This window comes from Anabrus simplex, chromosome 11 (assembly GCF_040414725.1).
Source record: "Anabrus simplex isolate iqAnaSimp1 chromosome 11, ASM4041472v1, whole genome shotgun sequence".
NCBI classification, from domain to species: domain Eukaryota; kingdom Metazoa; phylum Arthropoda; class Insecta; order Orthoptera; family Tettigoniidae; genus Anabrus; species Anabrus simplex.
Genome location: NC_090275.1, coordinates 47,093,750 through 47,120,240, shown reverse-complemented (window position 1 = coordinate 47,120,240; position 26,491 = coordinate 47,093,750). Strand labels below are relative to the sequence as shown.

General features: G+C 38.3%; 1 protein-coding gene and 3 non-coding genes across 5 annotated transcripts in view; all 4 read right to left on the bottom strand.

Annotated features, from left to right (window-relative positions):
* Positions 1-5,752: 5,752 nt before the first annotated feature.
* TRNAI-UAU (transfer RNA isoleucine (anticodon UAU)) lies at positions 5,753-5,842 on the bottom strand. Its single transcript is given in 2 exon segments — positions 5,753-5,788; positions 5,805-5,842. It is a non-coding gene; the product is annotated as a tRNA-Ile (tRNA).
* Positions 5,843-6,328: 486 nt separating this feature from the next.
* On the bottom strand, positions 6,329-6,400 carry TRNAQ-UUG (transfer RNA glutamine (anticodon UUG)). The gene has a single exon. It is a non-coding gene; the product is annotated as a tRNA-Gln (tRNA).
* A 174-nt stretch (positions 6,401-6,574) lies between these two features.
* On the bottom strand, positions 6,575-6,646 carry TRNAT-UGU (transfer RNA threonine (anticodon UGU)). The gene has a single exon. It is a non-coding gene; the product is annotated as a tRNA-Thr (tRNA).
* Positions 6,647-14,063: 7,417 nt separating this feature from the next.
* The window catches only part of LOC136883542 (UDP-glycosyltransferase UGT5), a 63,217-nt gene continuing 50,789 nt past the window's right edge, over positions 14,064-26,491 (bottom strand). For both annotated transcript variants that reach the window (XM_068229760.1, XM_067155917.2), the window contains one exon: positions 14,064-14,442. In XM_068229760.1, the coding sequence (XP_068085861.1) occupies positions 14,190-14,442 (253 nt within the window). In that variant the 3' untranslated portion in view covers positions 14,064-14,189. The remainder of the gene's footprint in view (positions 14,443-26,491) is intronic.

Here is a 26,491-nt window from a genome sequence, read left to right as displayed (position 1 = left end):
CTTTCATCTGTTCGGTAAGCTCAAAACGGAGCTCGGTGGTCGACGTTTCAAGACCGATGAGGAGGTGAAAGCCACTGTCTCCGAGTGGTTGCAGAACGCTGGAGGAAATTTGTATGCATCCGGCATCGACAAGTTGGTTGTGCGTTCGCAGAAATGTTTGGAGAGTCTTGGAAACTATGTGGAAAAGTGGCGTTACAGTGTATGTCTTTATAGTTTGTTGCAGTTGTATATGTGGTGTAATAAATGGCCATAACTGGGAAGTGCAACTTATTTTCTGATCTGCCCTAGTATCAATGGTAAAAATTGTGCACCACTGAACTTTTAAACCACCAGCCGCCACTGGGTGACTGGACTTTGGGAAAGTGAAAGTAAGGATTAGTATCCCAGGTAAAGGAACGGACTGGACCCTTGCTGCGCCATAAGGTAGAGAGATTGGCAAATAGATAGGTAATTAGTATGGCGATTCATAACTGGTTTTAAGTGTTTGTGTTTAAATGTGTGTGTGTGTGTGTGTGTGTGTGTGTGTGTGTGCGCATTTATTAGGCCATCCTGAAATAAATTAGAGTAATGAAACAAATGGAGTTTTATTCGTAACAATAGAAATAAAGTGTTTCCAGGCCCATGTCTATACACCATATTTTCTTCTTCTACGTGTGAGGAATATGTTCTGAAAGTCTGCACGTGCCTTATTGTTATATCCTGTATATTGTGAATTCAAAGGTGAAGTGTAGAGTGAAATGAAATATCAAAGTGTCAGTGATAAATGGTGTGAAGAGTTTGTTCATTTTAGAAAGCAAGATACAAATATTAAAAACCTAAAAGGCCTTATAAGTTTATGTTCAATGCACTTGTGGAACGTGTCACGCCCGACACAACTCGGAACTAAACATATTTTCCACCATCCCAACCACCACCCCAGCCGGAATTCGAACCCGAGACCCCTCGTCACAAGGCTAGCATTTAGCCACGGAGCTGAGCAGCGCCCTGTGAAGACGACATTCCATTCGATTCATCAGTTTACAATATGTTTATCATAATTATATACCTTGTGCTCAACATTGCTGTATTCTATCTTCCTACATGTCTGTATCCAGGAGTAATGAAAGTATGATGAAATTTTAGATATTGTCGGGAATAACGGTATGTGCGGTTTTTATAACGGTAGTGAAAACGAATTCGAAGTGAATAAATCTGTAGAAACTTTTTACTCCCGGTGAAAGAGACAATATATAACAATCATTAATGTTTTCCTTTCATATTTTGTAATGTTCTCTTTTTTCAATTTCAGCCATTCCTAAAAATAATCAAGAAAAACCCGGGATGGGCATGCATAAGGGCGAATACAACTTGGTACTGTAAAAGGTTAATGAATGCACTGTGGACTAATGAGAAAAGCCTGCTGAAAACTGAGACAGTGAAGGCTTTAACAATATTGTACAAACACATTCTAGGGTTTGTCGTGTGTTAAGTTCTATGCCTAAATATCAAAATATATATAACAAGTTCATTAAAGACTGATAAATAGCCTACTCTTATGCATTTTGAATTTTTCTCTGTGTGCTGGCCCCACGGTTCCAAAATAAAGAGCTGCCACTTACTAGGAGGTCCCGGGTTCGATTCCCGGCCAGGTAGGAGATTTTCACCTGGATATGAGGGCTAGTTCGAGGTCCTCTCAGCCTACGTGAGCACAATTGAGGAATTATCTGACGGGGGGGGGTCTAGAATGGCAAGAATAACGGCCGAGATAATTCGTCGCGCTGGCCACGCATCTCCTCGTAACCTGCAGATCTTCGGGTTGAGGAGCGATCGCTTGGCTTGTCAAGTTCCATTAGGACTGTAAACACCATGCTTGGTGGTGAAGGGATTTCTTTGTTTATTTTGAAGGTGTATAATATTATTTTACAATTGGATTTTCGACGCACCGACACACACAGGTCTTATAGCGACGATGGGACAGGAAAGGGCTAGGACTGGGAAGGAAATGGCCGTGTGTGAAAATGGCAAACCACAGAAAACCATCTTCAGGGCTTCCGACAGGGTGGGGTTCCAAACCACTGTCTCCCCAATGCAAGCTCACAGCTACGCGTCCCTAACCGCACGGCCGACTGGCTAGATAATATTATAATTTTATTATTATTACAAACAAGTGTGATTGTAGCTTATAATATGTGATGGATTTATTTCTCATATTCTTACATCTTAATATATCCCTTCTATTTTACATAAAGTCCCAATTTTCTAAATAAAGAAGTCGAAATGTCATGTATTTTGAAAAATACATCACAGGACCCTGCACTTTCGACTCCGCTGCAACTACTCTGCGAGATTCGTTCGACTTACTCATACTCATAAATCACCTGTCTGAAAACTCAGTAACAGCCCTGCTTTCCCCACCTTTTACCTTTTCCGTAATCACTTGTTCCACTTCGAAAGGGCATAGTCCCCACGTTGCTGACTCAGTATTGTGCACGGCTATCGATGATTAGCCTCCAGTTACCTGTTTTAGTCTACAAGTAATGGTTGAAACATATATCTATATAGGTGTGAGGTTTGACACAGTAATTTTTTAATGTGTGTTTGTATTTGCGTACTTCTGTATCAACGTGGTTGCTTGAAGAAATGCTACTTTTATCATAGCCTATTTTATTTTGTTTAAATTTGTAAAAGTATAACATTTCGCTAGAGAAGAAATGTAGTAGCAACATAGTAGTCGGCATTATTCTGCTTCATAATTGTTCATAGGAGGGTTGAGAATGTTAAATCTCTAAAAAATAAATTGTTATTTTGTTTTTTATTGCTTATGGCTACCTTTAAAGTAAGCATTTATTTTCCTGTTATACGGTGATTACAAAGCACGGTATTTCGCTCATTTTATATAAACTCCGTGTTGAGCACATTTAATTATGTACGTCCTTATACGTACATACATACATACATACATACATACATACATACATACATACATACATACAGACCGTTATGCCTTTCAGCGTTCAGTCTGCAAGCCTCTGTGAATTTAATAAACGTCGCCATATTTGCAACTAGTGCTGTGGCCTCATTTAGTTCTATACCTGTTATCTTTAAACTCCATTAGTCTCACATGACCCCACCACCGAAGCCGGTTTATGAGTACAGCTTCATCCATCGAGTTCATTCCTAACTTTAACCTTCATCTCCTCATTCCGAGTAGCCTCCTACCATTGTTCCCACCTGATTGTACCAGCAATCAGTCTCGCTACTTTCATGTCTGTTACTTCTAATGTATGAATAAGATATCCCGAGTCCACCCAGCTTTCGCTCCCGTAAAGCAAAGTTGGTCTGAAAACAGACCGATGTAAAGATAGTTTCGTCTGGGAGCTGACTTCCTTCTTACAGAACACTGGTGATCGCAAATGCGAGCTCACTGCATTAGCTTTACTACACCTTGATTCAATCTCACTTACTATATTACCATCCTGGGAGAACACACAACCTAAATACTTGAAATTACCTACCTGTTCCAGCTTTGTATCACCAATCTGACATTCATTTCTGTTGAATTTCTTACCTGCTGACATCAATTTAATCTTCGAAAGGCTAATTTTCATAACATACTCATTGCACGCTTTTTTCAAGTTGCAAGATATGAGACTGCAGGCTTTCGGCACAATCTGTCATTAACACCAAGTCGTCAGCATAGGTCAGACTACTTACTACATTTCCACCTAACTGAATCCCTCCCTGCCATTTTATACCTTTCAGCAGATGACCCATGTAAACCTCGAACAGCAAAGGTGAAAGATTACAGCCTTGTCTAACCCCTGTAAGTACCCTGAACCAAGAACTCATATCAAAGAATATATGCATAGATCGTACGGAGTATCGTAGTTACGAACGTGTACTGTAGAACCCCTACACCCCTCCAGGCTTGCGCTATCTGATAACGTCATGGGCTAGCGCCCGTAAGAGCCATTTCTCGCACAAGAGCTGTCTGCCAACACGTACAAATACGGCAACACTACCTCATGTAATGACAGTTATTCCAGGGGCTTATTCAAGAGTGGGGCGATTAAATGGAGTTTCTTAATGTTGATGCATCGTGATTTGCTGGTGTTACAAGAAAACTATATCTTTTACGCTCAAATTGTTTCAAAAAAGAAACGGGAAGAGAATTCAAAATACGTGAACAATTGTTATGAAAATGTTCGTAAAATCCACATTGTGGGAGCTGTGTATTTATAGGCGTATGTATGTTTAGTCATCAGCCCGAAGGCTGGTTGGATCCTCAACATTTCCACCATGAGTTGTCATAGATGGCCTAGGCATCACTGAAGAGGCGTACTAGGGAAATGAGGAGTGGTGTGGTTTCCCGTTGCTTTCCTCACCGAGCCAGAAGTTGCTATTACATATCAGTCTGCCAAGCCCACTGAAATGCATGCACCAACCGACCCTATGAGCAACAGTTTCACACCATTCATAGCAGGGACTGGCTGCGTAAGGAATGGCATTTCTAGCATCGCTCATACCTTAGTCACTTTCATATTGTCAAAGCCAAGTATAAGACAGAGACAGATCAGTGAAAGTAACAAAATTGCTGTAGCCCATACCAGAAGACTTAGTGCAGTGTAAACACTAGGTCCCGCCAGCAAAGGCATTTATAGGCGTATAGAACCTACAATGCAAAAACAGGGAAATTCTGTCTTATACCTATTCCATGGATTAACGTTGTTTTGAATAATAGCTCTTGCTAATACAATATGTATATGTCAGTGTATTGTTGTTGCCCTCATTCGCAGCTGCTTTTCCCCAAATAAAGTTCCATACACTCTCTGGTCTTGAAATAATTATATTTACCTCATAATTTACGCCATTTGTGAAAATGCATCACAATGATGTAAGAGGCATGGTCTTTTATCATAATATAATTTAAAAAGTAGGGCTATTAAAATGCATAGTGGTGTGTGTTTGGTGAGTTATATTTATACACCACCGGTAGTTAATAATAATAATAATAATAATAATAATAATAATAATAATAATCGTATGGCTTCAGCTACCGTGTGCAGACATTTCAATTTGACACCATCTGGCTGTCTGCTCGTCAATTTCGACGTTCCGTTTTACTCCAGGCCCACTAGATGGCAGACCGAGTAAACCGAAACTCTCTTGGGCGTCTATGGCTGAGATTTAATGAATTTTGTCGGGTAAACACCAAATGTGTCACCAAAGACAACAAATGAAAAAACATGTTCATGATGACGACGATGATGATGATGATGTTTATTATTATTATTATTATTATTATTATTATTATTATTATTATTATTATTATTATTATTATTATTATTATTATTATTATTATTTAAAGGGGCATAACATCTAGGTAAATGGCCAAAAAATGATCATTAATAAACATTTGAGGAAGATGTGTAACCACACATTTCAGTTCTGTTTAAAAGGAAATACCAGCCTTTGTTGAAGCACCAACAGAACGCCCATTTTCCTAGTACCAACAGAAATAGGAGACCGGGATCTTGTTATTTGAAATAATAAAGTGGTCTTAAACGTCTTCCAGGAATCGTATTTTCTCAAAGAAAATCCGCAACATAAGTATAGATTCCCGACGAATTTGCTACCTTGAGCAATTCTACCCATATCTTAAAAATGCCATATACTATACAAGGAAATGCATTATAGCACACTTTCCTTCATAAAATGTCATTAGGAAATTACACTTGAACCTTGTATGTAATAAATTAGAAATTAAAAAACATTCCCCAGGTGAGGCTCGAACTCACAACCCCGGCATCTCTCGGATACTGTCTTATAAGTACCGTGCGCTAACCGATTGCGCCACTGGGGAAGACGACGGCTAGGCCCTTACAGTCTGTTTATATATCAACGGTGCCTCCATGTTTGTTTCTCCACAAATACGATATAATTCTTAATAAAATTATATATATTATCTAGCACAATTTGAATATGCATCTTTTACTTCCAGAGATGTTTCAGACCTGGACAAATGTTATAAGTTATGCAGGATAGGTCAAGGAAAATAAACGCGGCGAAATAGTACGGAATTACTGGTAATTAACATTTCATATAGACAGAGATAAATATTTGATCAATATATTAAGTACTTATTACATTTTACTGATAGACATTCATCTGATCATTCTTACGTTTGGTAAAACTAGATTTCGGCAGGCGTATGCCGATCTTACCATGGAACTCTATTTACATAAAATTGTGATGTCCATTAGTGTTTGTGTTCATGAACATAATATTACGGAATGAAATACACCAAGAAGTGAAAATGTTTTTTAAAAAAAAATTAAAATTAACTTTCAGGTCCCACCGAGATTTGAACTCGGATCGCTGGATTCAAAGTCCAGAGTGCTAACCATTACACCATGGGACCACGGGAGTTCACAGCACCTGGAGGTGTATATCACCAAGGTTATGTCGAGATGGCAGTATATTTAATAATTGACAGGAATAGAACAATGCAGCCGTAGAATTGAGATTGAATTGAATGTAAACCAGGATTGTTTCCGCAAATAACCGACAAAAAAGGGTATGGTTAGGTGACCCCAGCCCCCTGGGAGGATCGAACTCCCGACCCCTGGTTTACAAGACCAGTGCTCTGCCACTGAGCTAAGGAGGCACATGAAAATTCAGTTTCGTACTTGTATTATATATCATGTTGCGGAAGAATGTAATTACACATTTTATATTCTTTGAAGTGTTTTAATTTTGATGTCTAGTAACCCCAACAACAATAAACACCTGTCATACCAGTCTTACATAGACCGGCGTCACGCGTTCTAATGCCTTTCGTTCGTTTAGGTATTATGCGAGTTTTTGTGCTCTTGCCGTAGAATAGATGATGAGAGAAAAATTATTGTATTATCTATAACATGCAGTGTTCTTCCAAGATCAATGTTAAAAGTAAAACTCATTATTTCAATCGTGAAAGGTTATGTTGCTGGCGTTTTCTGAGTTACTTCTTTTCAAGAAATCGAATAAATTTGTTTCTAATAAAGGAAGCTAGTGATGATAAAGGTAAGGATTTATTGATTCGAAAGATGTTTTCTGGATTACCGTAATATTTATATATTCAAGGGATTTTTAGGCAACCCGGTACTTCTGCCTGGTCCTGTAGTCGGTATGTCTACTGAACAAACGTATTTCTTTATTTAAAAGTTGTTGGACGTACGCCTGAATATCCGAAAGTAATAACGAATCCTTTATTTTCACAACCATGGTATCAGTTCTTAACTCGAATTCCACCGTAAAAGATGGTGATGATATTAAAACTGCAGTTCCATCTACGTTCATACTAAGATTCCTGTCCTTTTCTTATTTAGGCCTACCTTTAGTTATCCCCTCAGTAACAGTGGAAAAACTGAACTCGGTCAGTTTACTAGAATGTTTTGTTGTTTAGTCTCTTGTTCTGTTTTCATTAGTTACGGTTTTTTATAACTGCTGGGTTGCAAACGACTTCCGGAAAGAAAGAAAAAAAAAAACTACTTTACTTGATAAGTAGGATAGGCCTAAATAGTGCCCTTGAGGCGGTAGAAGTGGGATCTCTCGCTGAGTCTAAGGGAAAAACCAACTCTGGAAGGTAAACGGATTAAGAAAGAAAGAAGAAAGTATAGGCCTAAACTCAAATTTGTCATTTTGGTAATTACAGAGATATGTTTAATTTATTATGGTCTTTTCATAAATGCTAGGGTAGAATGAGGTACATTCCCCATAGTGTTGGTGTCAGGGAGGGCATCCGGCTGTAAAACATGGCCAAGTCTACATGTGTAACACAGCTTGTATCTGCTGCGCCACGTTGTAGGAAAAGCAGCAGAAAGAGGAGACGAATGGGTGATATGAGGTGGATTGGCACTTGTTTAGGTCTAACCTATTTGTAATGTGAACGTAGGCCAAACACCACAGCATACTAATTCATAAATTATACTAACAACATTTCATCCTTTAATGTAGCAAATTATTAGAATATTTTTCCTCAAAACTTGGGCATTTGTTCAAAAGACCTCTGGGTATGTAATACTGTATGACAGGTATTTCCAGTTCAAATATGAAACACCAGCCTTCCATCAACTTCTAGAAGTGGAGAATGGTGAAATTAGGAGGGTAAAGGCATTTGAGAGAATTTGTGAGGAGATAATTATGAGCAGTGTGAAATGACTTTTTTCTTAGAAATCTTTGTATATTTGGTGTATGTATTTTGCCATGTGTTTTTCATCTCACCAACACAGACAGATTATGGCGTCAATGGGGTAGAAAAGGGCTAGGATGGGGAAGGAGACTACTGTTGCCTTAATTAAGCTACAGCCCCCCCAGCATTTGACTGGTTTGAAAATGGATAACTGACAGCGAGCTTCAAACCCGCCCTCTCTCAAATGCAAGCTCGCAGCTACATGACTCAAATCGTATGGCCAACTTACTCAGTATTGGTATATGTATAAATTTGTGTCCAATCAAACAGTTTTCAAAAACATAGCAGTGGCTGCGTCACTGGCTAGCACAGTATCTAGAACTGTAGAGGGAAGTCCTAGCTGTGCTCATGTCATCAAATGTTCCAGATGTTGCACAGCACCACACATCAGAATCAGCTGGTAGGAGGTCTCGTCTGTGGATTGTGGTCTTGCATCATTCCACACCCACTTTTGCAAAGTGTAAAGTCTTCGATGCCAGTAGGTTTGATCACTGCCGGGACTTAATTCTTTCATGCATTTCTCCACTTGCAGGTGCAGTTCCTTTCCACTGTTCCTTCTGTTTCTGTACCATACAGTAGTTCCTATCAGAAATACGGACACAGTCCTTGCAGTTTTATTAACTTTGACATCAACCTGTTTCAGATGTGAAGAACCACCTCATACTGGTGCAGCATACTGTGCAGCAGACACACATAATCCCAGGGCTGAGTTTCTTAATATCTGAGGTTGAGCAACCCAGTTCCTACTTGTCATTTTCCTGATGATGGTATTGCAAGCTGGTAGTGGCAAAAGCAAGGATAGGGCCACAATGGGCATGAAAATGAAAGACTCTTTAGGCCTCGAAAATCTAATACCATCGGGGTCAGAAGAGAGCAAGAGTTGACCAAGGGAGGCTAAACAATGAGGAGCCTGACACAAATAAGTACATGCATTGCCAGACTCAGCTAGGTGAACTATGATCACCAACCCATGCTGCTAAGTTGAGAGGCCCTGATCCCCCTTTCCATTGCCTCTTACGACAGCCAGGGAATACTGTGCAGTGTTCCCCGTAGGAGCTTTTTAATGGGTGCATTGCCCTGCCGTTTTTACAGACTGCTGGCTAACAAACCTAGATATGTACTTAGTTACCCATAATATTAATACACATTGAGTCTTTGGCTGCTCCAAATGAAAATGTAAACACTGTAAATCTATTTATTTAAATACATAGTAGTGGTTAGTGTGATTAGCTGCCACCCTCGGAGGCCCAGGTTCGATTCCCGGCTCTGCCACAAAGTTTGAAAAGTGGTACGAGGGCTGGAACAGGGTCCACTCAGCCTCGGGAGATCAACTGAGTAGAGAGGGGTTCGATTCCCACCTCAGCCATCCTGGAAGTGGTTTTCCGTGGTTTTCCACTTCTCCTCCAGGCAAATGCCGGGAAGGTACCTAACTTAAGGCCACGGCCGCTTCCTTCCCACTTCCTTGTCTATCCCTTCCAATCTTCCCATCCCCCACAAGGCCCCTGTTCAGCATAGCAGGTGAGGCCGCCAGGGCGAGGTACTGGTCATACTCCCCAGTTGTATCCCCCGACCCAGAGTCTGAAGCTCCAGGACACTGCCCTTGAGGCGGTAGAGGTGGGATCCTTCGCTGAGTCCGAGGGTAAAACCGAACCTGGAGGGTAAACAGATTACAAACGAACATAGTAATTATTGTCAGCATTAACTGCACATGTTACATCAGAGTTTAAATGTTTAGTTTGACTGTCATGTAGAAGCAGTGCCTCGATCAGCGTGGAATTGCATGCGAGCGCTCGATTCTGCACGTCACAAAACAGTATGTCAATGTATGGTACGTGATTATTAACGAGCAGAACATTCGAAGTTCAAAATAACCTGTTGTGTCTTATTCGTGATAATAAAAATAAAATAATTCATTTTTTTCAGTTAGTGTTTACCTCACCTGCTATGCTGAACAGGGGCCTTGTGGGGGATGGGAAGATTGGAAGGGATAGACAAGGAAGTGGGAAGGAAGCGGCCGTGGCCTTAATTAAGGTACAGCTCCAGCATTTGCTGGGTGTGAAAATGGGAAACAACAGAAAACCAGCTTCAGGGTGCTGACAGTGGGGTTCTGACCCACTATCTCTTGAATTAGTTTTGTACAAGTGCGAATAGACGCCTTCGTGCCAAGAAAAGAAGTTCATAATGTACCAAGGGAGGTGTTCAATAAATTTCCAAATTCTTTGCAATTATTTAAGAAAAGACTAGGTAAACAGATAGGGAATCTGCCACCTGGGCGACTGCCCTAACTGCAGACCAGTAATAACTGACTGATTGATAGTATTAAGTCACCAATATTGAAACATATGTACTTAATCTTATACTTTTTTAAGCTGTTAGAATTACATATTCAACTTCGGCTTTTCATATATGTAGAGGAGGGGAAGGTGTGTCCCTCTTTTGATTTACCAAAAGTTGGCAACCCTATAAGTTACACTGCTGATACAAGTTATCAATTGATTATAAACTTGTTTGTAGCAAAACCATCAGTACGTCATTTGTGGTTGCTATTTGTTTGGTATACTGCTACAGATGCTATCGATTACACCGGCCTGCAAAAATTTTCTGTGAAAGTAATTGTATGTGATATACATTACATTTAGTGTCCTTATGTAAAAAATAATATCAGTTGTTTCATATCATATATAGATTGTCACAAGTCAATCTCATATTTATGCTAATGGAGCTTCATTGTTGTAAATGATGTTTGGATTGGTTGTATGGAATGCAGGTATGGGCATGTCTGAGAGAAAATATCGTATGTGCTCTGTTTTGAAGCGGAGTGGGAATCATACAGGAACAGCGGAAGAACAATTATAACAGTTACAGTTTGCGCATGCGCAATGTCAGGCAAGGTCAAAACACCAAGATCTCATTCCTCCATAGTCTGAGAAGAGAATCTGAGAACGTTTGTCACACCTTTGTCTACAAGTTACATTATGCACTTGAAGTCAGTTGAGTGAATAAGTGAGTTTGTGTTAAAATGGCAAGTGGCAGTGATGTTCAGAGGCAAAAATGTGTGAACAATCCCAACTCTTTCTGTGGCCAGTATACAATTAAAGGCCAGAAGCAAAATATTACACCATTTATAAAAAGCCTGTATTTGGCATATTTTAACATGAAGTTAGGTAATCAGGACAAGAATTTCGCAACCCATATTGTGTGTAAAACATGTGCAGAAAACCTGCGGCAATGGTACAATGGGTTGTTCCCGTCAGTGCCATTCGGAATCCCAATGGCTTGGCGGGAACAAAGAAATCATTTTGACGAATGTTATTTTTGTGTATATAAAGTGTCTGAGTTCAATACGAAAAACAAAAAGCACATTGCGTATCCCTGCCTTCCATTTGCCATAACCCCCGTACCACATGGACCCGATATTCCTGTCCAAAAACCACCAATATAATTACCAGAGAGTGTGCCTTCATCATCTTCAAGTGCGGAGGATGGTGATGGTGATACCTTTGTACCAGATGTTGAGGATGTAACTCCACGTCTTTATAATCAGTGTGACTTAAATGATTTGGCGCGTGACCTAGGCCTCACTAACTTTTAGGATCAAGATTAAAAAAGAGAAATTTTTTACTTCCTGGGACAAAATCATATTGTTACAGAAATCAGGAGGAAGAATTCCGGCAGTTTTTTGTTCATGAAGACGAACTTGTGTTTTGCTGTGATATCCCTGGCTTGATTCATCATCTTGGAACTATTTACCAAACAAAGGACTGGCGTCTATTTATTGATGCCAGTAAAAGAAGTCTCAAAGGTGTTCTTCTGCACAATGGAAATAAACTTGCTTCAGTGCCAGTCGCCCATTCAACATCTCTTTGTGAAAACTATCACAATTTATCTATGATGTTGCAGAAACTGAACTTCAGTGAACGCAGATGGTTACTGTGCTGTGATTTAAAAGTGTGCGGTATCATATTAGGGCGACAATGAGGATATACAAAGTTCCCGTGTTTCCTGTTTGAGTGGGACTCTCAGGACAGGGATCATGCCTTGAGTGGCCTAAGAGGAAACAGTTCGTGTCTGGAGAAAAAACATAGTAAATCATCCATTAATTGATCCCCAAAGTGTGTTATTGCCCCTTTACATATTAAATTGGGAATTATGAAGCAGTACGTGAAGAGTTTGGATAGAGGCAGTCCCTGCTTTCGGTACCTCTGACAGAAATTTCCAGGACTGTTGGATGCCAAGATTAAGGAAGGTGTTTTTGACGGCCCCCAAATTCGGAAGCTTATGAAAGATCCGTCATTCAGTACGATGATGAACGAAACACAGTTTCAGGCATGGGAATCATTCAAGGATGTTTGTAGCAAATTCGGTGATGTTAAAGACGTCAACTAAACACAAATTATGGAAACCATGCTGTACAACTTCCAGAAATTGAGCTGCCACATGAGCTTAAAATTACATTTCCTGCACAGTCATCTGGATTATTTTCTTGCAAATTTAGGAGCATTCACCAAGGAACATGGCGAGTGGTTTCATCAGGATCTAAAAGAAATGGAACAAAGGTATCTGGGGCGATGGGACGTCTCCATGATGTCAGATTACTGTTGGTGTCTAGTGCGAGATAACACTACTGAAGAACACAAACGCAAAACAACACAGTGTTCATTCACATCAAAGTGCAGCAAACAATAGTGTTCTTGTAGGGAGAATCATGCATTCTAGCAATGAACATGTTACTTTTTTTATATTCATTGCAATATGATCATGTCCCATTAAAATTACATTATTATGGTGTTTTCAATCGAAATTACAACAATATGTCAAATTTGGATTTCAAATAGCAAAAAGCTGTACGTGATAGGCAAAAATGGTGTACATATTTGAAAGCAGCACACCTAAATGAGGGTTAATCACCTCTTCAACCTTTCACCGGAGATTAAAAGAAATTTTCACAGGCTGGTGTTATTATTCGTTCAAGAGGGGGCATGTTTTAAGAGGTTAATGTCTTTTCATTACAAATTTTTCCTCGCATCAAAGATTCACCCTACGTTTTTTGCTATAAAAACTGGAAAGTGAAGTGTGTCTATTACGTGGATAAATACGTGCATTGTAAACTTTGTCTGTGAGGTAGCCTCCTACTGAAGGAAGCAGAAAAGCATTTTATATCAAATAAATAAAGGTGTAACTGTTCTTTGACCATTGACCATATGCCAGAGGTTTGTTTTATTGCTTATAGTTCATCATATCTGGAGTAACAAGTTTATAAAAACCATCATCACATCTTAGTTCAATGTCAAAGGGTTCATGCAAGCCACTATTACTACAATCAAAACAATCACAGAGTGAAAAACCATACGTTTCCCAGCCATTGTTGTCAAGTTTATGCTTCTTTTCCTGCAGCAACAGGAGTCTCATTGTCACTTTCACATTTTTTCAGTTGCTATAAACTCACTTTTGGGTGCACTATCACTGAATAACTCTTGGTTAGTCAGGAGTAGAAATAAATGGCTTGACCATGTCAGTCCTGCCTTCACTGGCAGGGTATTGAATCACAGAAAGTTGTATTCAACAAAAAACTGCAGATAAGTTTTCAGTGTTTCCTCGAACTCTCAGAAGACAACTGCAGCGGTCAGAAATTATGCAGCTCTCGTAGAAATAGCAGAGTGACGTCTTAAACAAATTGTGCACTGAAAGCCACAATCATCGTGCATAGCCCTGAAAAGTTTTTTTTTTCTTTTTTTCTTTCTTCTTTTACAATAGGAGTTTGTCTCTCTTTCTCTTCAGGTAACCATTGACTTAATGATGGAGTTAACTTTATTTTTAAGTATACCCCTTGGCTTGGTAAAACACACACATTGAACTACAATACATGATAGGTCCCAAACAAACTCGGGTGAACAGGGCTCTCGGGCCACCTCGGTGAATGTTGTCTAAAAGGATGTTTTAGAGCTTATAGTTATTACAGCCTCTGCTTTTTCATAGATCATCTCCGCTTCGACCTCACTCGTGATTTTTTCTTTGTTTGTACCTTGTAGCAACGTCGTGTAAGTATTGTAAGAATAACTATTACTGCAACAATGAAGATGAGGACATTAATCAAGCCCATGGAAGCTGAATGTAAATGGGGAGCACCTTTATGTCGAATAACGTAGTCACACCAGTACAAAGCTCGTTCCATCGGGGTTTTTGGATGATCGTTGAAATCAGCTGACTGTTTACGTGCATTTTCTGTGTAACTGTAACAAGATAAGAGACAAAAGTAAATTTTAATTGCCGTTACAGTAACTTCAGTAGCAAGATAGCAAATCTTTGGTCGTCAGTACACTGAAGACTTTGACTGTTTTAACTGTTTGCCTTTTTTTTAAGCTTGAAATATACAGTAAGATGGACAGACGTTCATCTTGGTTCAGTCTTAAAAGTTGCCACAGCAAATAGACTAACGTTTCGTAGGAGAAAGGGAAGTTGGTGACAGAAAAAAATATGTTTTGATTCTGGAAGGAAAACGTTAATCTGTGTTGCATTCCATAAGCTTACTCGTATCAAACTTGTGTTTATTTTACTAACCCGTAAGTTGGTAACACTCTGTATTGAGTTTTGTGACTTCTAGGACATATCTCTCTCTCTCTTCTCTGCTTGACTGAATGGCTCTCGTCTACCTGCTTGACCTTCACTAGCTCATATATTACCCTACTGGGCACTGACCTTGCCCCAACCCTCTGTACAAACTCCGTGCTAGCCCTTTCCTGTCCTATCATCACCATGAAACCTATCGGTGTCGGTGCGACGTAAAGCCAATAGCTTAGTAATAACTAGCAGCTGACTATCAGCTTTTCCTGTAAATAGTCAGAATAGGTTTAGAAGATCATTATGTAACATACCAACCTCTTTCAGAGATGAGTAGGGGCATCAGAGATTGCATGAGTAGATTGGAGAAGCATGCAGAAGGGAAAAGTATTGGCATATTAGAAATTTTTCATACTAATATTAGAAGTATAAGGAAAAATAAGAACGCCTTAGGCATTGTTTTGAAGGTGTATGATCATAGGTTTGATGTCATAATTTTAACAGCATGTTGGTCACTGAATAATATAAATAACCATGCCTTGTACAAATTTTATTACAATGAGGGTTCAGTTAAATGTGATGGTATTGTATTAATGGTAAAAAATGGTTTAGAACACGAAATGGAAATTGTTGAGTATGATGACTTTAAATTTCTCAGAGTAGTAATTAATTATGACAACAAGAACGTAGCTATTACATGAATATCACAAACAGTGACTGCCATTTCACGTAATTTAATAGAGAAGTCACCATAGGACCATTGTAATTTAACATTTCAACACAACCTGTTACTAAAAATAAAAAGTAACTTCCAAGGAAGATAATCAGCACAACAGACAATCAATAAGAAACTTGAAGACTGTTATACACATCAATTTTAACATAAGCAAGATCAAGCCACATAGCGTTTTTACAAAAAGAGCCTAATTACAGACATTTTAAGATTTTTAAATATGTTCAATTAGAAAATAAGTTTTTTAATATTACCGTAGATGCGAATTGTAATTTAAGTACCTTTTTACACACCACATCACTAAAATCCGCTCCTTATCTCTCCTTCCCCCTCAGACTTCAAGCGCTTTAAGCAATAGTTATAAGTTCCCATGGGAAAGTAATTTAAAATTTTAATGTACTTACTAATCAAATTGTTTCATCTAAGCTATTTATAGCTGAAGATGACCACTAAGTGGTCGAAACATGTCCTGGATATGATAATGTTTTTATAATTCTGCCAAAAGGCAAGAAATAAAGTATCGATTGGTGGTGTTTTAAATTAATTTGTTTTATAATTTGTTGTGTGACGAATATCTCAACATGTTGCAAGAAAGTAATTTTCAGTCCTTAATAAACAAGCCTACTAGAGTATCTGGTACAAGTAAATCCTGTATTGATCATGCTTTGATTAAAAGTAGATTGAGAAATGACAACATTCTGTCTATCATCTCTCAAAGTAAAATTTCAGATCATTATCCTATAATAGTAAGAAGCTCAACATTCAAAATGCTTCGGTCCCTAGTAATATACTAAATTTTTTATGTAACTGCTTTAAAATAAATCATTTTGAGCTTAAAAATCATTAAAGTAAAATCAATTGGGGAGATATCTTAAATAGCAATGATTTAGATAACAAACTTGATATATTTGTGAATTAAAAGCTGCATGAGTCTGTGCACTGTTCAAGGTCTGGGGCATAGTCAATGAAATTACACAAAGGTCAGTTAGAAAAGAAGAGATCAGGGAAATCAGATATGAAGGTGAAGTTTTTAAAAATGACTAACAATTATTTCATTAACAAAACCACTGAGAGATTTCCAACTCCACATTAAATATCGCTTGCAACCCTCATACTTGCTTCCTTGCACCAGTAACAGAATACAGTCTGAGAAAATGTTTGAGTGAAGTACACCGGGCGAGTTGGCCGTGCGCGTAGAGGCGCGCGGCTGTGAGCTTGCATCCGGGAGATAGTAGGTTCGAATCCCACTATCGGCAGCCCTGAAAATGGTTTTCCGTGGTTTCCCATTTTCACACCAGGCAAATGCTGGGGCTGTACCTTAATTAAGGCCACGGCCGCTTCCTTCCAACTCCTAGGCCTTTCCTATCCCATCGTCGCCATAAGACCTATCTGTGTCGGTGCGACGTAAAGCCCCTAGCAAAAAAAAAAAAAAAAAAAAAAAAAAAAAAAAAAAAAAATGAGTGAAGTACATGAAAACAAAACTGTAGGAATGGGCAGTATTTTGGCTTGAATTATTAAAGAAAATATAGAGTCATTAAAGGAACCATTTCTGAATATTATCAATGATTGGGTTACTTTCCAAAGCAGCTTAAAAGAACAATAGTAAAACCCCTTCAAGTCTGGAAATATTTATGACATTAGAAATTACAGACCCATTTCGATAACTACAACAATATCCAAAATATTCAAGAAATGCTTAAAGAACAATATTTACTAGTTTATAGAAGAGCACCACATACTTTCACCCAGACAGTTTGGATTCATTAAAAATCTCGGAACGACTGATGCCACAACCACCTTAATCAAGAGAATATATGAAAATTTTAATTTTTCTCTGCTTTCCACAGGGATATTTCTCAACCTTGAAAAGTCATTCGATAGTGTGTCACACCGCTTGCTCTTCCAGAAGTAGGAAAAATACGGCTATAGGGGTAAGGTGCTGGATTTGCTTGAGAGTTACTTGACCGATCGAGTACAGTATGTCAAAATTAATGAATTTCTGAGCACACCAATGAAGATAATAAGGATGTCCCACAAGGCACAGTATTAGTTCCATTATTGTTTATTCTCTTTATTAATGATCTAGAAAAGAACAGTAGCAAACGGCCAACATAAGCCCATCGTAACATATGCAGATGATACAGTCGTTTATGTTGAGGGTGATAGCTGGAATCTCGTCAGACAGATAGCAACTCAAGCACTGTTTAAAGTTAAAGCATGGTTAGATAAAAATGAATTGTTTTTAAACATTAAGAAGACCAAAATTTATAAATTTTTCATTAACAGATACAAGGAACAATTTTAATGATTTGACTGTACACAAAATCAACTGTAAATTTAAATGTATCTGCTCCAAAATTTATAAAATAAGTAATGTTAAATATTTGGGATTATTAATTGAAACGAACATGAAATGGAAAAGTCACATTATCAATTTAAAAAATAAAGTCAGAAGAACTAATTATATATTTCACAATTTAAAATACATATCCAGTATGAAATTGTTAAGGGAGGTTTATTACGCTTTAGTTCAGTCTGTTCTTAGCTATGGAATATTGGTATGGGGAGGAGCCTACAAAAATGTAATCCATAAAGTACAGGTTGTTCAAAACCTTATATTACGAATAATGTACCAGAAAGAAAGAATTATACCCAAGTAGTCAATTATATGCTGAAGCAAATATATTTAATGTAAAGCAGCTCTATGCCCTTAAAATATACAAATATATTAACAAAAACAAAAATATAATTTGAGAACATCAAACATGAATATTCAACACGCAGTAAGATGTACCACCATTGAAAGTTATACAAGCCCAAACTTAGCATAACAAAACACAATTTCTTGTACTTCATTCCAAAATTCTTTAATGTGCTTTCAGATTCTTTACAAACTACTTCATTAAGTCAGAAAATGAGTCTGAAGCGCCTTAAATCCTTTGTCATCTATACTAATATATAAAGTGGTAAACTTTGCATGTAATGGCTAATCTCAGGAACTACTGGACCGATTCTGAAAATTATTTTACAAATGTAAATATACATTATCCCTGAGGAATATGGGCTATATTTTATTTTCAAAACAATTCAATGAGGGGAGGGGGCAATGGGGGAAGATATAAAAATAATAGGATAATGGAGAGAAGCATAGCCAGAGAATGCGCGACTATTGGGCAAATATCAAGTCCCTCTCAGAACAGAAACGTTGAACATTGTGATCTTTAGTTGGCCCATTCGAAGAAAGAAGAAAATAAGCTGATATAGGCAAAATATCAAATTTGTCGTACAAGGACGAGACAAAGTTCATTTTAAGCCCCGTGATGCAAAGAACAAAACTTGGTAAGCTCTATGGGCCCAAAAACCATGTTTTAAAGCCCTAAAATCAACTGTTATGGAGATATTTGCTCCACACTACTGCTGCTCTAGGAATCTGATAAAGAAATGAAATGCCATAACCATGGCAACGTCAGCTCCAGATTCTACAGCAGCAAGATTATGCATCTACATTCGAGCATAGCTGCCAACCAAAATTGGTACACATATAACTATCTGGAAAAAATATACTGTTGTGTAAGACATTCATAGGACTCCTTTGGGCAGGGATGGAAAGGGGGTGAAGTATAAAAATAATAGAAAACGACCCATATTAATGGAATCCATAGTTTTTGGAGTCGCTGTGGTGAATAGTCACACTCCAGATATAATTTAAGACCAAGATCAACCCCATTGGCACGGCGGTGAGACAGGGTGGAAAAGAATATGTCCAAAAATGATCAAGATTACGGATGAAAGTATGTATGTTCCAGCATAAGCTCTCAACCAATCTTGGTACACATACGACTTACTATCTGGGGAAAAAAAAAAAAACAACTGTGGGGGCAAAACATCCATAGCACTCAGATATTAATGTCGAATCCATAGTTTTCAAGGACCCCGAGAGGAACTATGACAATCTGGATGCCGTTTAAGTCATAGTTCAGCCCCAGTCAGAATGTCAAATATGACCAACATTATGGATGTATGCGTGTAAACCCAAGCATAGCTCTCAAGCAAACTTGGTACACATACAACTTACTCTCTGGGGAGGGGATGACATGCAAGAAATGGGTATTGGTCCTGTCGACAAGTACTGTACTACATAACAAAAATTATATATGTAATAAACTTAACATGGTACAGATGTGAACATTGGTATTTGGAATATCCTTTAAAAACTGTACCGGGCGGTACACCTCCACGCCGTTAATTTAAAATGTGCGCCAATTGAAACTCCTCTGCTGGAGGAAGTCTGAACTTTATTGACGGTATTAATTTTCTACTTTCTCAGAAGATGTCACCACGTGGAAAAGTTTGAGTTTTTGAACTGTGTCATTTTTGATGTATTTTTGTTTCACTTGTAGTTAGAAGTGTGAACTTTCTCTTCTAGAGGACACTACTGAAGATCAACAACGGTGCACTCTAGTGCGAAGTGAAAGAACTGTTTTTTGGAGAAAATTTAATTTCAAGAGTTTGTTCTTTGTAAATTTCTTTCAGTCATGGTTTAAGTTGGCAATATTCACCCCTTCTTTCCCCTTGTGTTGAACCTAACCAATCCCGAATTTCTTAAATTAATTTCTATCCAATCAGATGTATCTTCCCCCAACTTGAATATGTTGCTGTGTCCTACCCAATAAAGTGTTTGTGGGAGGGTGTTTTCATTCCCCTAACGCCTAGAAACTTCCGCGAGAGTATTTAAACTGCTGATTTTTGGGTCTCTCGGCCACTTCTGTTCCATCTTTCAGTGTATTAAGTACATAGCAGGAGGCGGGAAGCGCCTCTTTCCTCGGCAGCGGTCAGCAACAAGGTAATGGCCGATTAATAAATTCTTTCTTTGCTAGCTCAGCAGTTTAACTTTCGGGGCGGGTTCTAAGCGTTCCACTATGTAACCTTTTCCTAAAATGTAACTTCTCTTTTCATCTATTCTCTTGTAAAGCTACATACTGGGATAGAGAGTGCTAACCCTCTCGAGCTCCCACTCACATTGTCTGGAGGTGAACTTATTTTCTCAACCAATTCTTCCGTAATGTAATGTAAATTGTTATTTTCTTAAGTCACCTCTGTAGTATGGGATTAGCCCTTGCACTAACGGCCTAAGGCCAAGTAGGTCTTAAACAAAGTGTATTAGGAGTGCAAGTTCGCCTCCCCTCAAATTGTATTTTAGAGGTCATGTATTAACCTTCTTGTCATTTAATAGACCTCAGTAGGTTGGGTATTTTACCCCTGTGTATATGTCCTTTGAGGACAGCTTAAAGGTGGAGTTTGGTGTGGCCTGGGAGAGGCTTAAAATTGAGAGCGAGTGGCTCTTTTGAAAATGGTATATTGTATGCCTCGAGGAGGCTTTTCAGTGTAATTTGGAGCAAGGGCTCCTAGGTATGAATGGGGTTTTCTGCCCCTCTGTTAAAATTGTGTTTGGGGTAAAACTGAGCTGATTGCCCAAGAATTATGTTTCTGACTTTTGAAGCCCCAAATGGGGTACCTATGTAAATGTATTTTTCAATTGTGTTTCGGCTACTAAGTACCCGTTCTATTTGTTGTTACCTAATTTTGAAAAGAAAATATAACCTTGTTAAATTTTAAAATTAATTTCACTTTAGTAGCTTGAGACCTATTCACCACCCAGCACCTTCTTTCATGCATAACTACCACCAAAACACGGTAACACCATTGAAAGTTATACAAGCCCAAACTTAGCATAACAAAACACAATTTCTTGTACTTCATTCCAAAATTCTTTAATGTACTTTCAGATTCTTTACAAACTACTTCATTAAGTCAGAAAATGAGTCTGAAGCGCCTTAAATCCTTTGTCATCTATACTAATATATAAAGTGGTAAACTTTGCATGTAATGGCTAATCTCAGGAACTACTGGACCGATTCTGAAAATTATTTTACAAATGTAAATATACATTATCCCTGAGGAATATGGGCTATATTTTATTTTCAAAACAATTCAATGGGGGGAGGGGGCAATGGGGGAAGATATAAAAATAATAGGATAATGGAGAGAAGCATAGCCAGAGAATACGCGACTATTGGGCAAATATCAAGTCCCTCTCAGAACAGAAACGTTGAACATTGTGATCTTTAGTTGGCCCATTCGAAGAAAGAGGAAAATAAGCTGATATAGGCAAAATATCAAATTTGTCGTACAAGGACGAGACAAAGTTCATTTTAAGCCCCGTGATGCAAAGAACAAAACTTGGTAAGCTCTATGGGCCCAAAAACCATGTTTTAAAGCCCTAAAATCAACTGTTATGGAGATATTTGCTCCACACTACTGCTGCTCTAGGAATCTGATAAAGAAATGAAATGCCATAACCATGGCAACGTCAGCTCCAGATTCTACAGCAGCAAGATTATGCATCTACATTCGAGCATAGCTGCCAACCAAAATTGGTACACATATAACTATCTGGAAAAAATATACTGTTGTGTAAGACATTCATAGGACTCCTTTGGGCAGGGATGGAAAGGGGGTGAAGTATAAAAATAATAGAAAACGACCCATATTAATGGAATCCATAGTTTTTGGAGTCGCTGTGGTGAATAGTCACACTCCAGATATAATTTAAGACCAAGATCAACCCCATTGGCACGGCGGTGAGACAGGGTGGAAAAGAATATGTCCAAAAATGATCAAGATTACGGATGAAAGTATGTATGTTCCAGCATAAGCTCTCAACCAATCTTGGTACACATACGACTTACTATCTGGGGAAAAAAAAAAAACAACTGTGGGGGCAAAACATCCATAGCACTCAGATATTAATGTCGAATCCATAGTTTTCAAGGACCCCGAGAGGAACTATGACAATCTGGATGCCGTTTAAGTCATAGTTCAGCCCCAGTCAGAATGTCAAATATGACCAACATTATGGATGTATGCGTGTAAACCCAAGCATAGCTCTCAAGCAAACTTGGTACACATACAACTTACTCTCTGGGGAGGGGATGACATGCAAGAAATGGGTATTGGTCCTGTCGACAAGTACTGTACTACATAACAAAAATTATATATGTAATAAACTTAACATGGTACAGATGTGAACATTGGTATTTGGAATATCCTTTAAAAACAAAGAAACACTTATTTTTTGTTTACGGAAAATCAACTTAAAGAGGGGGTGGGGGTGAAAATAAGTGAAGAAGGAGTTAAACTCTGATAAGAGGATACTTACATCTCAGAACTGGAGAAGTTAAAAATGTGAAAATTGGTATCTGTAGTCTCCTTTAAAAATAAAGAAACGCTTTTCTTCCAGAAAGACGACTTAAGGAAGTGAATTCTTTTTATGAGGGTACTTATATCTGAAAAACTGAGGATGTTACAGATGTGAAAATTGGTATTTGTTATCTTCTTTAAAAATAAACACATATTCTTTTGTTTTTGCAAAATTCATCTAAGGGGGTGAAAAGAATTGAAAAAGCGCGTGAATTTTTAAAATGAGTGTATGTACAGTATATCTCATAAATTTAACATATTACAAACGTGAAGATTTATATTTGGAAAAATCCTTTAAAAGTAAATAAACATGCATTTTTTGTTTATGGAAAATCAACTTGGGGGAGGGACTTAAAAATAAGTGAAGGAGTTGAATTCAGTTTATGAGGATACTTACATCTCGAAAACTGAATATGTTACAGACGTGAAGATTGGTATTTGGAATCTCCTTTATAAATAAAGGAACATGTATTTTTTCTTTTCAGAAAAGCCACTTATGGGGGTGAAAAGAAGTGGAAAAGGAGTTGAATACTTTTTATTAGGATACTTATACTCAAAAACTGGAAATTTTACATACATGAAAATTGGTATTTGGAAACTCCTTTAAAAATAAATAAATACGTAATTTTTGTTTTCAGAAAAATTCGCTGGAGGAGGGGAGGGTAAGGACTGATAAAGGAGTTCAATTCATTTTTATGGGGACACTTATACTCAAAACTTAAGATGTTACTAATGAGGAAACAGATATTTGGAATCTCCTTTAAAAATAAAGAAACACTTTTTTTTTTTTTTGACTTGCGAGTGGACTGTTTCTCCCATATACAGTTCTATGTTGATTATTCCAGAGTTAGCTCTTCCATTAACCTGGTCAACTTAACTCCAAAAGACAATACCACAAACATGGTTTACAAAGAGTTTCTGGGGTAAATGAAACTGAGTTTTCCAGTGAGTTTTTATACTTTAGATAATATCTTAGTGTAGTACCAAGGAACGATTACTTTTACCAAATTATGCAATCAACGCACGCTAAGCCGCAGGCAACAGCTAGTGGATAATACAACTGTTATTGAAGAAATAACTAAATGAAAATATCACATCATCATATTCAGTTTCTGTTCAATGCTCCACCATGTGCTGTTGATCATACCTATCATTCACTCATACCCATACTCATACTTCAGGCATCATTGTTAAATACATTTCTTTCTATATAATTAACATTTGAAATTACCTCACACAAGGTTTCACCTTACGTGGTATTTTACTGATATCCTGACTTGACTCTGTTTAGGTTGGTGTGATTTTGTTATGTATAATAATAATAATAATAATAATAATAATAATAATAATAATAATAATAATAAAGTAGTATAAAACCCTCTGTACTCTACGCCTCTGAGTGCGTCTTGATGAATCGCAAGGGCCCACCCAGGAAACTAGAACTTAAAGAGAGGAATATCTTAAGGAGGATACTAGGACCCATAAAAGAGGAGGATGGCACCTACAGGATCAGGCACAATAACAAACTCTACGAACATCAGGCAGACATAGTCACGTGTATGAGGAGAAGGCGGCTGACTTTCTACGGGCACATGAGCCACCTGAAACCCTGCAGGCTCACCAACTGAATCCTCACAGTGACAAGTAGGGGAAAGGCTTCCAAGACCAAGTGGATCACCTCAGTAAAATCAGACCTAGAGGAGCTACAGATCCCATTTGAGACCAGAGAGAACCGATCTCAGTATCGACAGGCCATCCTACAGGGAGTCTTCCCACTGTCCCTCACAAGCAAAAAAAGTACAGGGATACAGGGACCACCAGACCTAAGTGAACGGATGAAAGGAAGCAGGCGCACAGACAGGAAATGAAAGTGTACTGGGCCAAGAAAAGGCAGAAGACCTTAGCTAAGGGTTAAGACGAGCCTTGAGGTCCCTAGTAGGCCAGAACGAACCAAAAATATTTATATATTTAATGTGGGAAAGAGATAGTTACAAGTTTAATTTACTTTAAGTATTAATATAGTAATAATAATATTACTACTGTAATATATGTAAGAGTTAGTTACAAGATAAATTTTTTTAAGTATTAATGTTATTAGAAGAGTTATATATATTTCAGAAAGAGAGTCCTGTAAATATGTAAACAACATAATGACTACTACTACTACTACTACTACTACTACTACTACTACTACTACTACTACTACTCAGGGGCGGTTTCTTCACAAGGTTGCAGGTTTACGCTACCCCCATTAATTTTGTATGTGTACTGTATTTTAGGTAAAGTTTTATAATTTAGATTACTCAACTATTGTATTTTCATTCAACAAGACAAACCTTTCAAGAGCTTCAAAGAGTAAATATTTGCTACAGGAGACTTTACAAACCGATACTCTTAGATGTTCACTGCAGGAGCCGAAAAGTTTGCAGCAGAGAGTTAACCTGAGGTAGGATGAAACCACGGCTGTTAGAGGGGTGTGCAGGGCTGCTGGAGGGTACTTTTAGGCTGCTAGAGTGGTGCACAGGGAGAGGAAAACATGTACATTGCTTAAATGGAGGTTTATCAACCTCGCTCCTCCTACGCAACCAACTACTACCAAAGTCGCTAGAGACCGTTGCTGCTCAGTGTGAGAGTCTGCTACAGAACAGGGATATCATCTAGAGACATTGGATGGAAGTTCATCTGCTGGATATCCTGCTTTAATTTGAAAATAAAAACCGCCATTTCTTTCAGTATACTGTTTCATTCCAGGCTTGTGTCAATATCATACACGTCAATGTCATATGTTATGTACACATGTTATGTGAACCTCTTAGACTGATTCTGATGGTTCGGTCAGCTTCTGCTTCGCACGCTAGTGCTGTGCCACGTCCTGGGAGCCATCTGGTGGTGAATGAATGTACCATTTACACTTCTATTATAACGTCTAAATTTAAAGTCATTGTTTAAGAAGCCTTTTTCGTGGACAGTCGAGATATTTCTTCTGATGACATAGAGCACAGTTCTCTGCGAAACGTAAAGAATTTCACCTTATTTTCTTGACACGGCATAAGCCCAAAAGCCTATACGGTATCATGTCTATAAGTACAGGCCATGAAAGCATCAATGGCAACAACTTCACGATGTCTGGAACTGACCCTTCTTATTTTCTACGTTACATCAGAACAGTACCATTATGCGAGGAGCACTATGGGTCTAGGCGTTGCTTGTGATAAGTGTCCTTGTGTGCATTCCGCTGGTCGGTTCCACTGTGCTCAGAATGGGTCTGCGTTAGCTGTGAGTAGTACCACTTTATGAGAAACACAATGGGTTGTGTGATACACCTTGGGTCTCCATTGCCTAAAGTTAGTACCACTATATGAGCAACACCATGAGTATACATAGTCTGTGATTAGTTCCACTATGTGAGGAACACCATGGGAATACTGGTGCCCATGATTAGTCCCGCTATGTGAGGAATACCATGCGTCTGTGTTGCTTATGAGTAAGTACCCTTATGTGTGAAATACCCTGGGTTTGTGTTACCTGTGAGTGGTACTATTGTGTGTACATACCCTGGGTCTACATTGCCTGTGATTAGCATCCCCATGCAAAAAACACCATGAGTCTACGTTATCTGTGATCAGTACCACTATAGGAGTAACATCATGGTTCTACTTTACCAGTGATTAATAGCATTATGAGGGACCAGTGACCTGGATTTCGGACCCGTTTAGATAATAAGTATC